Source organism: Lissotriton helveticus, chromosome 3_1 (genome assembly GCF_964261635.1).
Source record: "Lissotriton helveticus chromosome 3_1, aLisHel1.1, whole genome shotgun sequence".
Lineage (NCBI taxonomy): Eukaryota > Metazoa > Chordata > Amphibia > Caudata > Salamandridae > Lissotriton > Lissotriton helveticus.
The window spans coordinates 149,203,819-149,217,437 of NC_136061.1; the positions used below are offsets into that span (position 1 = coordinate 149,203,819).

Here is a 13,619-nt window from a genome sequence, read left to right on the forward strand (position 1 = left end):
GTTGGTAAGACTGAGACTCCCAGTTCCCAAATTAAAAACCCACTTTTTGATAAATATTAATTAGGTAGGTATCATTTATGAATGCCTAAAAAAGTAGGGATGGTTGCCTGAAAGGATCAGCAGACCACCATACTTGCACTTCTTTCCCAAACAGGACTTTTTTTTTTAAAAAGCAACCCATTTCCATTAAAGAGACAGGCACTGCTTTAAAAACAAACATTTGCAATTTTGCAGCACATCTGATCTCCTAAGCCCCTCAGACGTGATCCCTAAAGGGGAAGTTGTCCCACAGGGAGCATTAGCGAATCAGTTACCTCCCCAACCTAACAGCTACTACTTGTTCAATGGTTTGCAGCCGCACCTGAGGTCACAAACCATTGATTCATTTGACACTCGCTAAGCGGAGGGGAATCCCTCTTTCACACCCGCTCCTGTTTACTATTCACTAAGGGTCCCAAAATGCCATGCGCGAGCCAGAAGAATTTTCCGACTTAAAAATTGGATTTTGTACATTGTGAAAAGATGTTTTAAAAAACTTTACTACATGAGTGCCTAAGTCACACAAATCCTGTGTTTCAAAAGGTGTAATGAGTCACCTAAATGTTTATAAGGTCCTGTTAATGTTTAAAAACGTAAAATGTAAGTGGACGTCATTTTGGATAAATGTAGTGTTTCAGAAAAGGACTGTTTAGGGAATTCTGTACCTTCAATTTAATACAAAATATAATGTGTCACGTGGTCTATTTGCACTTTTCACTCTGCATAATAGTTTACATATTTTAAATTGTAGTATTTCTATTTTTAAAGTCGGCTTTATGTTATGATTTTATGTTAGGACCTCAAGGTAGCCTGTGTCCTGATATATGGAATGTTACTAAGAGGATGAACATATTTAAGCCTCAGAACACACTCCCCCTACTGTTCTACCTATTATTGCTGAGTTGGATGCCACATGTTCATTTTGCTGAAGGTCTATTCACTTGGCCTGCCTCTGAAGCAAATTAGCACATACCTCTGAGCATCTCAGATTTACACCAGCCATCGTACTCTCATACTGCAGTCACAAAGTCTTACAGTGCAGCAAATCTTGAGAATCTTCCATTCCCATACCTGCATTGTCAATAGAGCCGATGTATTGCTCTTGAGGCGTTCCAAGTCCGTTTCCATTTAATTTACTATTTACACTTTGCAGGCTTTGGTTGTTTTCTAGGTTGTCTTTAAGAGAAACATTTTCCAAAGTTGCACTTGAACGTCTCCACCGTTTATATGCTTCAAAGCAGATTTCTGGTTTAATTCAAGTGCCAGTATTCAACTTGTCTCCAATCTCTCCTGTTGGACATTTGCCCTTCCTGCTGGGTCACCCACGATTTTAGTTTTGCTTTTTTGCCGAAAACTATTTTTGCAGGTTATAAAACTCTGTGCACTTAACCCCTGCTAACCAGTGGTGAAGTGCCTGTGGTCCTGTTTCACTTTGATAAAATGGCATACCCCTAATTGGCATATTCAACTTACCTCTAAGCGCCTACTATGGTGCCCAACGTGTATCCAGGGCCAATAAATTAAATGTCTTCTGTGAGCTGCAGCACTCAATGTGCCACCCATGCACTGACAATGTGAACATGACTAGAGGCCGGCCACCAGTAGCCTGGATGTGCGGGTTTAAACTGCAAATTCATACTGTCAAAATATACCCCTTTTGAAAGCCTAAAATACACCTTTTAAATAGTTATAAGGTACCCTTAGGTAAGAATTACAGCCCATTAAAAAAGGGTGCATGGTCCTGAAAAGAAGGACATATAAAGGATAATGCTAAACATGTCCTTACAGTGACTAGCACCTAAAAACTATTTTTACTGTTGCACGGCTGGCTATTCTATAGAAAATCATTGGGGTACAATATTTGGTTTAATAAATGTTATCTCCGCCTCAGAAGTAGATATGACACGCCCAATTCACTACTGAAGAGTAACGTGCAATACTTTATTTTGGAGGATGTATTTTAAAATGTTGCTTTTGGCTGTCCAAAACTGCCTGGAAATTAAATCTGCATTTTGCTCTCTCGCTCCCTTCTGCCATCCAGTAATTAGCATTTCAATGGGTGTAAATAAGGTGAGAATGTGCTCCCATGGCAGGGACACAGGGCCTTAGGCGTGTGTGGAGGTACTGTGACCTTAACATAAGTGGCATTTTAAGTTGTAATAATGCAATTCAATGTTTCTCTATGGGAACAGACAGCCTTACCAGAGTAAAATGGTTTTCAAGCCTTTTCATCGTAATGATAAGTGGAATATTAAACCTTTGCATGTCCTACTTTTAAATAGTTTGCACCCTGTCTTTAGGGGCACTAAGGCCTACCTTAGGGGTGATTTAACAATATTTAAAAGGAAGGTTTAGGCCTGTCAAAAGAGTTTATTTAGATAGGGCGAATTGGCAGTTTTTAAACTGCTCTGCCAGGGTACAGTGGTAGGTCTGGGTTCGGGTTTGCTATGTCACTGTAGTGGTTCGAACAATGTGTGCTACAGTTCACTGGTGACATTTAACTTACAGGCCTTAGGTACAATGTGCACTATATACTAAGGACGTATGGGTAAGTTAAATGCGGAAATCATGAGCAGCAATCTTTGAATATTTTTGGCATACGTCACTATGGGGTTACTTTTTCAAGTCAGCTGACACACTTCGAAGCAATGTTTAAGCCAACTTCGAGGGATAAAGTATGATAAAGCATGTCAAACACATTCATAGATGTTTGCCTCCAATATTACTGCTCATGCACTGTTCTTATCTGTTTGTATTTTTGTTTTATTTAATTTTTTCTTGTTACCATATAATGCCTTGTTATCATTGAGTCATGATTCCCATGGTGACTTAAACTTATTCGCTGGGAGTCACGTGATATGTATTGTTACAAAAAAGTGAATAAATACATTTTACAAAAAAATAGATGTCTGCCTGTGCAACCATTTTTCCATGTTTTTGTCATATTTTATCAATACTTCTCATTGCCGTACTATATAATTAGTATACCATTCCAAGATGACTTAATGCATTGAAATCAAAATGCCAGCCATGTTGGAAGAGTAAATAATGTTAAAGTATGCTGACAATTTATTGTGATCACTGCCCATCTTTGAATGGTAAACTAAAAAAAAAAAGGAATGGAGAAAATAATTGTAATAGGGAGATGTCTGCCCCTAGCAATAAATAAATAAATAAATTAATTAAAAAATGAAAAAAAATATTAAAGAAAATAAAGGACACATTTGTTCAACGTGCCTTGGCAATGAAGACGACCATTTCTAAGGTGGACATGCATAGCATAAAAATAAATGAAGACCACTGACCCAAAGGAAGAACATATTTATATAAGCCAGGTCTAAAAATTGTGTTTGCTTTCAGGGATTAAAGCATACAAAATTAATAAAGTTCTAACACAGAAAGAGACAATATAGTATTTACCAAAATTGTCATGGCTGAGTTCAACTTCAGGAATGACTGTTGCATCTGTTATGTCCTTTTGCTCAGGATCCTCCCAAAAGAACTGCACAGCAAAATCTATCACTCTTCCTGCAGCAAAAACGAAAAGACAAAATCGAGAAAATCACTGTTCTATATCCTTTTTTCATTGTCGTATCCAGGGCCGGACTGATAACCAGAACTGGCACTGGCAAAGTGCTCGGCCGCCCCCCCACCCCCCTCTCCACTTGGGGGTGCCGCCGAGCTCAGCCAATTTTGGGACAGGGCCGATTTTGCAGCTATGCTGCAAAAACGGCCCCCAGGGGCCCAACACCGTCCCCGGCCCGTGCGGCGCACCGGGGAACTGGAACAGACCAGTGCATGAGCAATCCTATGAACTAGGAAAACAAGTTTCAAATTAGTTCTATCTGTGACTAATATTAATCTATATTCCATACTTGGAAGTACTTGTGATTTTTCTGACAACTCCATTTTATTTTTGGAGTAAACTGCTAACCTCATTGGAGTCCCAATATTAAGGGGGCTTTAATAGCCAATTACAGAAAGATAGTGTCAGGCCAAAAATAAATTTTAGCCCAGCAATATTTATTTCTTCGGTTCCAAAGAAGTAGGAATTACATGCAAAACATGTTGTCCTTATTTGAACAAGTACCTGGCATACTGGAAATGTTTCTTGTATGTCATTCGTGGCATAAGGTGGCCCTTACAACAAAACGCTGGGCCTGGCACACTGGAAGTAATTCTTGAGCTATGGGGGCCACACATGGTAAAAAATGAGGTTAACTTCTCAGGAACCTAAGGCTTCAATGGCTCCCCATCAAAATATTTGAATATTTAAAGAGTGCTCTTTCAGCGTCAATGACTATTTAGCAAATATATATTAAAACTATGCTTTAAAATCCACTATTTGACCCCATTTTCTCAAACGTTTCTGAGGGAGAGAACCATATGAACCCTTCAGAAAGATCTTGATCGTTTAAATCTCTGGCAAGTATTACATCCCACCATCTTCAAAGATCACTGACTGCCACTGTATTATAAAGAAAAGTTGCATACCTGTTAACATTATTAATTCATTGCTGGTCTGCGCAGACCCCAGAACACCTTATTCAATGTATATTTTAAGAATTCAGGAAAATGATGTATAAATTGTGTTCATCACTGGAAGTCATTTTCCATATAGTCACAGTGTAGACTGTCGGATATGTATTTTCCTGGTGAATGCCAGGGAAGAAACAATTGGTAAAATATATACCAATGAAGCCTTTAAACTTGCAACACTATGTTATAGGGAAAAAGGCTGTCCATAACCACAGACAGCATGAGAAGGAAAAGACATTCTATCCTGATAGTGATCCTGTAATTTTAAGGACCTCAGAGCAAGACCAATGCCACATTGTTTGAGCGTAGAGTGACAATTGTCTTGCACTTGTTCCATCTTGCTTGTTTATATAATACATTGTAGTGGTGTTGTCTGTTTGAATCATCAGAACTTTTGATTTGAGGGATGGTAGAAAATCTTTGAGGACTAGATGTTCAGCTCTCAGTTCTAACAAGTTTACATGATAGGATATCTCTTTTCAAGACCAAAGACCTTGAGTGGTAAGGTGAATCAGATAAGCACCACATACTGTTAGTGAGGCGTCTGTGATGATGGATTGAGATGGTGTTTCTTTCTAAAAAAATAAACTCAGTTCAGAAGATTCTGTGGTTTGGTCCACCAGGAGAGACAGTGACGTGTATTCTCTGCTAGGAAGATTGGATCTTCCCAGTCTACCATTCTTTGTGACCATTGATCCTCTAGGAAAATCTGTAGAGGTCTCATGAAGAGACGTGCGTTCGGGACAATGGAGGTACAGGATGCCACTGATCTCAGAAGAGATGCTACCTGACGAACAGTTGGCTTGGTACTCTGCAGAAGTTGTGCACACTTCATTTGGATTGATATCACTCTCTCCTCCGAAGGAAACACCTTTTCTCTTTGAGATTCTAATGTTGGCCCTAGAAAGGTGAGGCACTGGACTGGTGTAGAGACAGATTTTTCTGCATTGACTTGTAGCCTTAATTTTGCTAGAAGAACTGTGGTAGTGTAGCCTTTCAGTGCTTTGCCTGGAGGGTCTGCCGTTATTAGCCAATCATCTAAGTATGGATATACGAAAATACCTTTGTTTCCTAGATGTGCTGCCACCACTATCATTCATTTAAAAAAAGTTTGAGGGGCTGAATTCAGGCCAAAGGGGAGTACATCGTACTAACAGTGCTCTGTTCCTACTATGAATCTTAGGAACTGTCAGTGACGGGAGATGATTAGAATGTGTAAGTATGCGTCTTGCAGTTCCACCGCAAAAAGCCAATTTTCCTTCTTAAGTGTGGTAATATTAGTTGAAGTGATATTGATGGAGCAAGGATTCGCACGTTACGCGACTTGCTTGAACTCATGAACCTCGAATAACTGTAACAGAATAACCCAACATGTTTTGTCTTACTAATTGCCCTTTATTTTGACATTTGGGGTGTCCTAGCGATGCTTGCCTATGTGTTTACTAAAACTTAATAACGCTTGTCATTAAAAATGGCCGCTGCTTGGCGGGGTTTCTTCTGCGCATGCGTTGGTCACACTCACGTGATGTGACGTACTCGCAGTTCTGGTGGGAAATATTTGCTCATGCGCAGTATAGCTAGAATTTCCGTTTTGTCTTCTCATATGCTCCGTGCTTGCAAAGCTGCTTTTGCAAAGTTGTTTATTCTGCATTAACCATAATGCTATAGTTATTATAAAGTAAGGGGTATAGAGTAGCTATTCATGGTATACAGTGTATTCATTTTTTCTGTATTTCTAAATTGTTTTCGCTTACTTTTCATGTACCGCGTTCTTGGGGGTCTAAGGAACACTCGTGATTCCATGTTGAATAGTCTTTCTGCGCATGACAGCCTTCTGCCGGTGGCATTGACAATTTGCCAACTGGAGGTCACTGCCAAGATGTGCCTGGGAAGATGCACCTTCGTCTAGCAGAAGAAGCTGAATTTGCTTTCAATGTATCATAATTCATAGATGTACTATTGTAATGCAGAAAGTTAGGTCATGGGAACCCAAAATTCAATAGGCGGTCCCAGACAATGTAAATGCAGGCTTGTAGAAATGAAATGTGATTAGTGTGTTGACCTATCCTACTTGGGGACCAATCGGAATAGGGGATTCTTACACTTGCAACATTTGGGGGGTGGTACACTGACCCGAAAACAGTATAACTAGCCTAGGTTTAGCTAGAGAAATTGTCCGACTTGTCCGAATAGCTGACCTGTCACTGACCCAACGCACTCAATAGGTGACTGATACAGAGAGCTGCGGAGCACTCTGTCCAAAATTTCCATAGACCCTAGAGGTTTTAAACCTTAAGTGCTGGCGGAGCACTTTGCTGGGGAATTCGAAAACCCAATCGGGGTTCTGACTGATAGCTGCAGAGAGGGTGGAGCGCAGGCGTTTCTTCCGAACTGCGGGTGCTGGTCTTACCTTGGTGATCCTGTCCTGATCCTAATCTGGGTTTCCTGTCCTGTCCTGGGGTGTCCATTCTGCACTTGCTGTCCCATTGATGATTGTCCTTCCTTGGGGTTTCTCCCGGCCGGACTGATAACCAGAACTGGCACTGGCAAAGTGCTCGGCCGCCCCCCCACCCCCCTCTCCACTTGGGGGTGCCGCCGAGCTCAGCCAATTTTGGGACAGGGCCGATTTTGCAGCTATGCTGCAAAAACGGCCCCCAGGGGCCCAACACCGTCCCCGGCCCGTGCGGCGCACCGGGGAACTGGAACAGACCAGTGCATGAGCAATCCTATGAACTAGGAAAACAAGTTTCAAATTAGTTCTATCTGTGACTAATATTAATCTATATTCCATACTTGGAAGTACTTGTGATTTTTCTGACAACTCCATTTTATTTTTGGAGTAAACTGCTAACCTCATTGGAGTCCCAATATTAAGGGGGCTTTAATAGCCAATTACAGAAAGATAGTGTCAGGCCAAAAATAAATTTTAGCCCAGCAATATTTATTTCTTCGGTTCCAAAGAAGTAGGAATTACATGCAAAACATGTTGTCCTTATTTGAACAAGTACCTGGCATACTGGAAATGTTTCTTGTATGTCATTCGTGGCATAAGGTGGCCCTTACAACAAAACGCTGGGCCTGGCACACTGGAAGTAATTCTTGAGCTATGGGGGCCACACATGGTAAAAAATGAGGTTAACTTCTCAGGAACCTAAGGCTTCAATGGCTCCCCATCAAAATATTTGAATATTTAAAGAGTGCTCTTTCAGCGTCAATGACTATTTAGCAAATATATATTAAAACTATGCTTTAAAATCCACTATTTGACCCCATTTTCTCAAACGTTTCTGAGGGAGAGAACCATATGAACCCTTCAGAAAGATCTTGATCGTTTAAATCTCTGGCAAGTATTACATCCCACCATCTTCAAAGATCACTGACTGCCACTGTATTATAAAGAAAAGTTGCATACCTGTTAACATTATTAATTCATTGCTGGTCTGCGCAGACCCCAGAACACCTTATTCAATGTATATTTTAAGAATTCAGGAAAATGATGTATAAATTGTGTTCATCACTGGAAGTCATTTTCCATATAGTCACAGTGTAGACTGTCGGATATGTATTTTCCTGGTGAATGCCAGGGAAGAAACAATTGGTAAAATATATACCAATGAAGCCTTTAAACTTGCAACACTATGTTATAGGGAAAAAGGCTGTCCATAACCACAGACAGCATGAGAAGGAAAAGACATTCTATCCTGATAGTGATCCTGTAATTTTAAGGACCTCAGAGCAAGACCAATGCCACATTGTTTGAGCGTAGAGTGACAATTGTCTTGCACTTGTTCCATCTTGCTTGTTTATATAATACATTGTAGTGGTGTTGTCTGTTTGAATCATCAGAACTTTTGATTTGAGGGATGGTAGAAAATCTTTGAGGACTAGATGTTCAGCTCTCAGTTCTAACAAGTTTACATGATAGGATATCTCTTTTCAAGACCAAAGACCTTGAGTGGTAAGGTGAATCAGATAAGCACCACATACTGTTAGTGAGGCGTCTGTGATGATGGATTGAGATGGTGTTTCTTTCTAAAAAAATAAACTCAGTTCAGAAGATTCTGTGGTTTGGTCCACCAGGAGAGACAGTGACGTGTATTCTCTGCTAGGAAGATTGGATCTTCCCAGTCTACCATTCTTTGTGACCATTGATCCTCTAGGAAAATCTGTAGAGGTCTCATGAAGAGACGTGCGTTCGGGACAATGGAGGTACAGGATGCCACTGATCTCAGAAGAGATGCTACCTGACGAACAGTTGGCTTGGTACTCTGCAGAAGTTGTGCACACTTCATTTGGATTGATATCACTCTCTCCTCCGAAGGAAACACCTTTTCTCTTTGAGATTCTAATGTTGGCCCTAGAAAGGTGAGGCACTGGACTGGTGTAGAGACAGATTTTTCTGCATTGACTTGTAGCCTTAATTTTGCTAGAAGAACTGTGGTAGTGTAGCCTTTCAGTGCTTTGCCTGGAGGGTCTGCCGTTATTAGCCAATCATCTAAGTATGGATATACGAAAATACCTTTGTTTCCTAGATGTGCTGCCACCACTATCATTCATTTAAAAAAAGTTTGAGGGGCTGAATTCAGGCCAAAGGGGAGTACATCGTACTAACAGTGCTCTGTTCCTACTATGAATCTTAGGAACTGTCAGTGACGGGAGATGATTAGAATGTGTAAGTATGCGTCTTGCAGTTCCACCGCAAAAAGCCAATTTTCCTTCTTAAGTGTGGTAATATTAGTTGAAGTGATATTGATGGAGCAAGGATTCGCACGTTACGCGACTTGCTTGAACTCATGAACCTCGAATAACTGTAACAGAATAACCCAACATGTTTTGTCTTACTAATTGCCCTTTATTTTGACATTTGGGGTGTCCTAGCGATGCTTGCCTATGTGTTTACTAAAACTTAATAACGCTTGTCATTAAAAATGGCCGCTGCTTGGCGGGGTTTCTTCTGCGCATGCGTTGGTCACACTCACGTGATGTGACGTACTCGCAGTTCTGGTGGGAAATATTTGCTCATGCGCAGTATAGCTAGAATTTCCGTTTTGTCTTCTCATATGCTCCGTGCTTGCAAAGCTGCTTTTGCAAAGTTGTTTATTCTGCATTAACCATAATGCTATAGTTATTATAAAGTAAGGGGTATAGAGTAGCTATTCATGGTTTACAGTGTATTCATTTTTTCTGTATTTCTAAATTGTTTTCGCTTACTTTTCATGTACCGCGTTCTTGGGGGTCTAAGGAACACTCGTGATTCCATGTTGAATAGTCTTTCTGCGCATGACAGCCTTCTGCCGGTGGCATTGACAATTTGCCAACTGGAGGTCACTGCCAAGATGTGCCTGGGAAGATGCACCTTCGTCTAGCAGAAGAAGCTGAATTTGCTTTCAATGTATCATAATTCATAGATGTACTATTGTAATGCAGAAAGTTAGGTCATGGGAACCCAAAATTCAATAGGCGGTCCCAGACAATGTAAATGCAGGCTTGTAGAAATGAAATGTGATTAGTGTGTTGACCTATCCTACTTGGGGACCAATCGGAATAGGGGATTCTTACACTTGCAACATTTGGGGGGTGGTACACTGACCCGAAAACAGTATAACTAGCCTAGGTTTAGCTAGAGAAATTGTCCGACTTGTCCGAATAGCTGACCTGTCACTGACCCAACGCACTCAATAGGTGACTGATACAGAGAGCTGCGGAGCACTCTGTCCAAAATTTCCATAGACCCTAGAGGTTTTAAACCTTAAGTGCTGGCGGAGCACTTTGCTGGGGAATTCGAAAACCCAATCGGGGTTCTGACTGATAGCTGCAGAGAGGGTGGAGCGCAGGCGTTTCTTCCGAACTGCGGGTGCTGGTCTTACCTTGGTGATCCTGTCCTGATCCTAATCTGGGTTTCCTGTCCTGTCCTGGGGTGTCCATTCTGCACTTGCTGTCCCATTGATGATTGTCCTTCCTTGGGGTTTCTCCCGTCCTTTACTGACCCGTGGCCAGGGTTGGTCTTCACACCATACTAGGTAAATATAGTGCTGAGACTCTATTCTGCACCTTTCTATTTTTCTGTCTTTTGCTTTAATAAAGACATACCTTTGCATATGTTGATTTTCCATGCTTTTCCCAAATTACTAAATGAAAAGGTCATACATTATTGCTGTTTTCTAGCATGTTCCTATGTTTCCCTTCCTTGAGTACAATTCTTGATACTGTTCACAGAATATAAATGTGTTTTATCGTTTTGTCTTCTTTAACTGACTATATGAAGGTTCTGAAATTCTAGCGTGTTCCACTTCTTATCTTCCCATAGTTTCATGATACTTACAAAGTTCTCATAATATAAATCAAAGTTCTTTTCCACACCAGGAGTAATTTTTCCAATAGCGACTTTCTAGTATGTTCCTTAACCTTTCACGCCTTAATTATTACTCAAGGTTATATTCTGAAATTTCTGATTAGCATGTTCCCTGTTCTTACCTACCTTTAGACGCATAAATGGTTGGCCTGATTTATTTCTTATACGGATATGTGCTCTTTGTAATTTTGGTTATCGATAGTTTAATAGTTGTAAATCTAATGCTTTCCGAATCTGAAATTTAGATAAAGGTTTTAAAACTTTCCCGGAGTCTGTGGTCTTTATGAGAATAATAAGAGAAAATATAAAAGTTGGTATTTTTGTTGTCTGCCTTTCTTTTACAGCTAGCTCCCTGATCCATTGTCGTCATAGGTACCTGTAACGGTGGATTGGTAAGTCGGGTACAGTAGAAAACAAATAGGAAGGAACAAGGGATACTGGTAGTAGAGTGTAAGGTCACCTGATTAATGAATATGGTAAATTGAAGTTATATGGGCCTGATACGTATATGGTAAAATTGGTTGGTCGGGTGACCTGCGCGCTCTATCAGTATTTTTCCGGTAGCCAGAGGATGGTTTAGGGACTAGTTAAAATAAGGTAGGACTAGTTAAGATAGCTAGGTAGGTTGGATGCTGCTAAATGGTTATTTGCTGCTAAACTGTGAACATTTATTGCTGCTGAATTGATCGATCACGTGAAATGTTTTTACTTTGAAAATTATGAAATGCTTTAAATTGTTTTTCTTGCTGTTATATTGATAATTGTACTAATAATACTCGTTTGTGAATATTATATGTTGTCTGGAATCCCCGGGGAATTGAATAGCGGGTGGTGAGGAGAATCCACGCCGTGGTGAGGTCATTGGCTCCAGGAAAATTGGTGCAGGTTAGGCAGAACTGGAAGCACTAATTAGGGTTTCTGAATTTATGTTTGAATAAATGGTAGCAAAGAGTTCGCTGGCAAAACTTCTATTGTGATATAACCTAGTAAGGGTCACACGGAAGGAGTAGCAGGTTCGTCTAAGCTTGATTGTTAGCAAAGGAGTTCGCTGGTGAAACTTTGGACTTAGTATATATCCCGGACAGAGTGGATGAGTCGAAAGAAGTAGCAGGTTCTCTAATGCTTGAGTGAAGGGTAGGCGGAAGAGATCTATCCGTAGTGTATGAAAAGTAGACAGGAGAGGTTTACTTGCAGTAAAACTTATCTTTCCTTTCTAGACACTCGAGTACAGTGGCGAATGTGTTTTCGTTGTTAATTAACTAAAGCACTTGCACTTTAAGAAGAGAAATTAAGTTTCCATTACCTTGTGAAGGAGGGAGTCAGGTGCGGAGCTGCTCTGACGTCACTCTGTGCCGCACTGGTATTGGTCGAGACAACGGGTGTGTAGCGGAGCTGGAATTGTAAAGGAGGGGTGAGTGCCGAAGCGTGAGAACCTGTTTCGCGAAAAGCCCGCGCACCCATTGGTCAAGGTTATTTGAAATCGTGCATTTTATTGGTTGCACGAGAATAAACAACGCATTTGGATTGGGAGTGATTTTGTAAACAAAGTCGCTCACAGGAAATCGTATGTGGCATACGTATAGGCCAGAGACTAGACCCGATCCACGACATTTAGGGTTTGAGAAGGATCAGTGGAAAGGTCATAACACCAGCATAATGTACGGAAATAAGAGAAAATTGACCCTTGTAAACAAGGTGAAGAATTATTTCAAAAAGGACAAACCGGCCAAAACTAGAGAAGGTGTTGTTATTCGGCAACCTAATACTCCCGCATCTTTCATGATGTTTGATAAAGGGTACCACTCGTGTGTATGGTTAGAAAACTGGGCGGAATACACAAAGGATGATGGAATCTTGGCGTTTCCATTGGAAGGTACATTTAATGGCAGGATTCTTTTTAATTAGAGAACCCGAATGAATGACTTACATCCTAGACGTAGATTGACCCAGTACGAAGCCTTAGAAGAATGGGAGATAGAGGCTTTTGAGAGAGATAAGCCCCGAATGGACAAAGGGTTAACTAAATGGTATCCAAAATTGAAGCAAGAAACCAGAGAGAAAAAGATGAAACAATGGAGACAGAACATGATAGTAGAAGGACTGTACCCTATGATGGCACTAGGAGAACCCGTGGGATGGAAAAAGACAGAGAAAACTAGACATTTGGTAACCAGCGGAGATTCAGATGATGATTATCTGGAGGAAATACTGATGAAGAACCCACCTCCTTATAATGAAAGTTCAAGACCCCTCAGTGCAAGAGATACTTGTCTAAGACCACCCTTTAGTGAAGAATCAAGATATTCAGGCGAGAGAGACTTCGGTCTAAGACCTCCTTATGAGGAAGAACCAAGATCCTTAAGCACAGGAAACCTGTTCCCGAAACCTAATTATGGTGAAGGACCGAGTATGACGCATCCCACTGCCCGAGTTATGCCCCAACTCTGACTCCACAGGTATTGCATGAGAATTCCTTGGAAAGGATATTGCAGGAAAAGGAGCGAGAGGCTCTAGCCAAACAAAGAACCAAAATAATTTAGAAAATCTCCCAGTTAAATACAAGCCCTGAAGCCTTGACAATCCCAGTAACTATTGGACCAGTTGTTCCTTTGTATGGAAATAACCAGGGGAGTCCAAAGACTCCGATCATTACCCCAACTGTAGTGCAGCCGAGAAAAGAGCCCTTAAT

General features: G+C 40.8%; 1 protein-coding gene across 1 annotated transcript in view; it reads right to left on the bottom strand.

The window, feature by feature from the left end:
• The window catches only part of LOC144822741 (uncharacterized), a 2,085,503-nt gene that overhangs the window by 971,443 nt on the left and 1,100,441 nt on the right, over positions 1–13,619 (bottom strand). Inside the window, exon 74 of the mRNA XM_078680596.1 lies at positions 3,460–3,567. Coding sequence (XP_078536722.1) covers positions 3,460–3,567 — 108 coding nt within the window. The remainder of the gene's footprint in view (positions 1–3,459; positions 3,568–13,619) is intronic.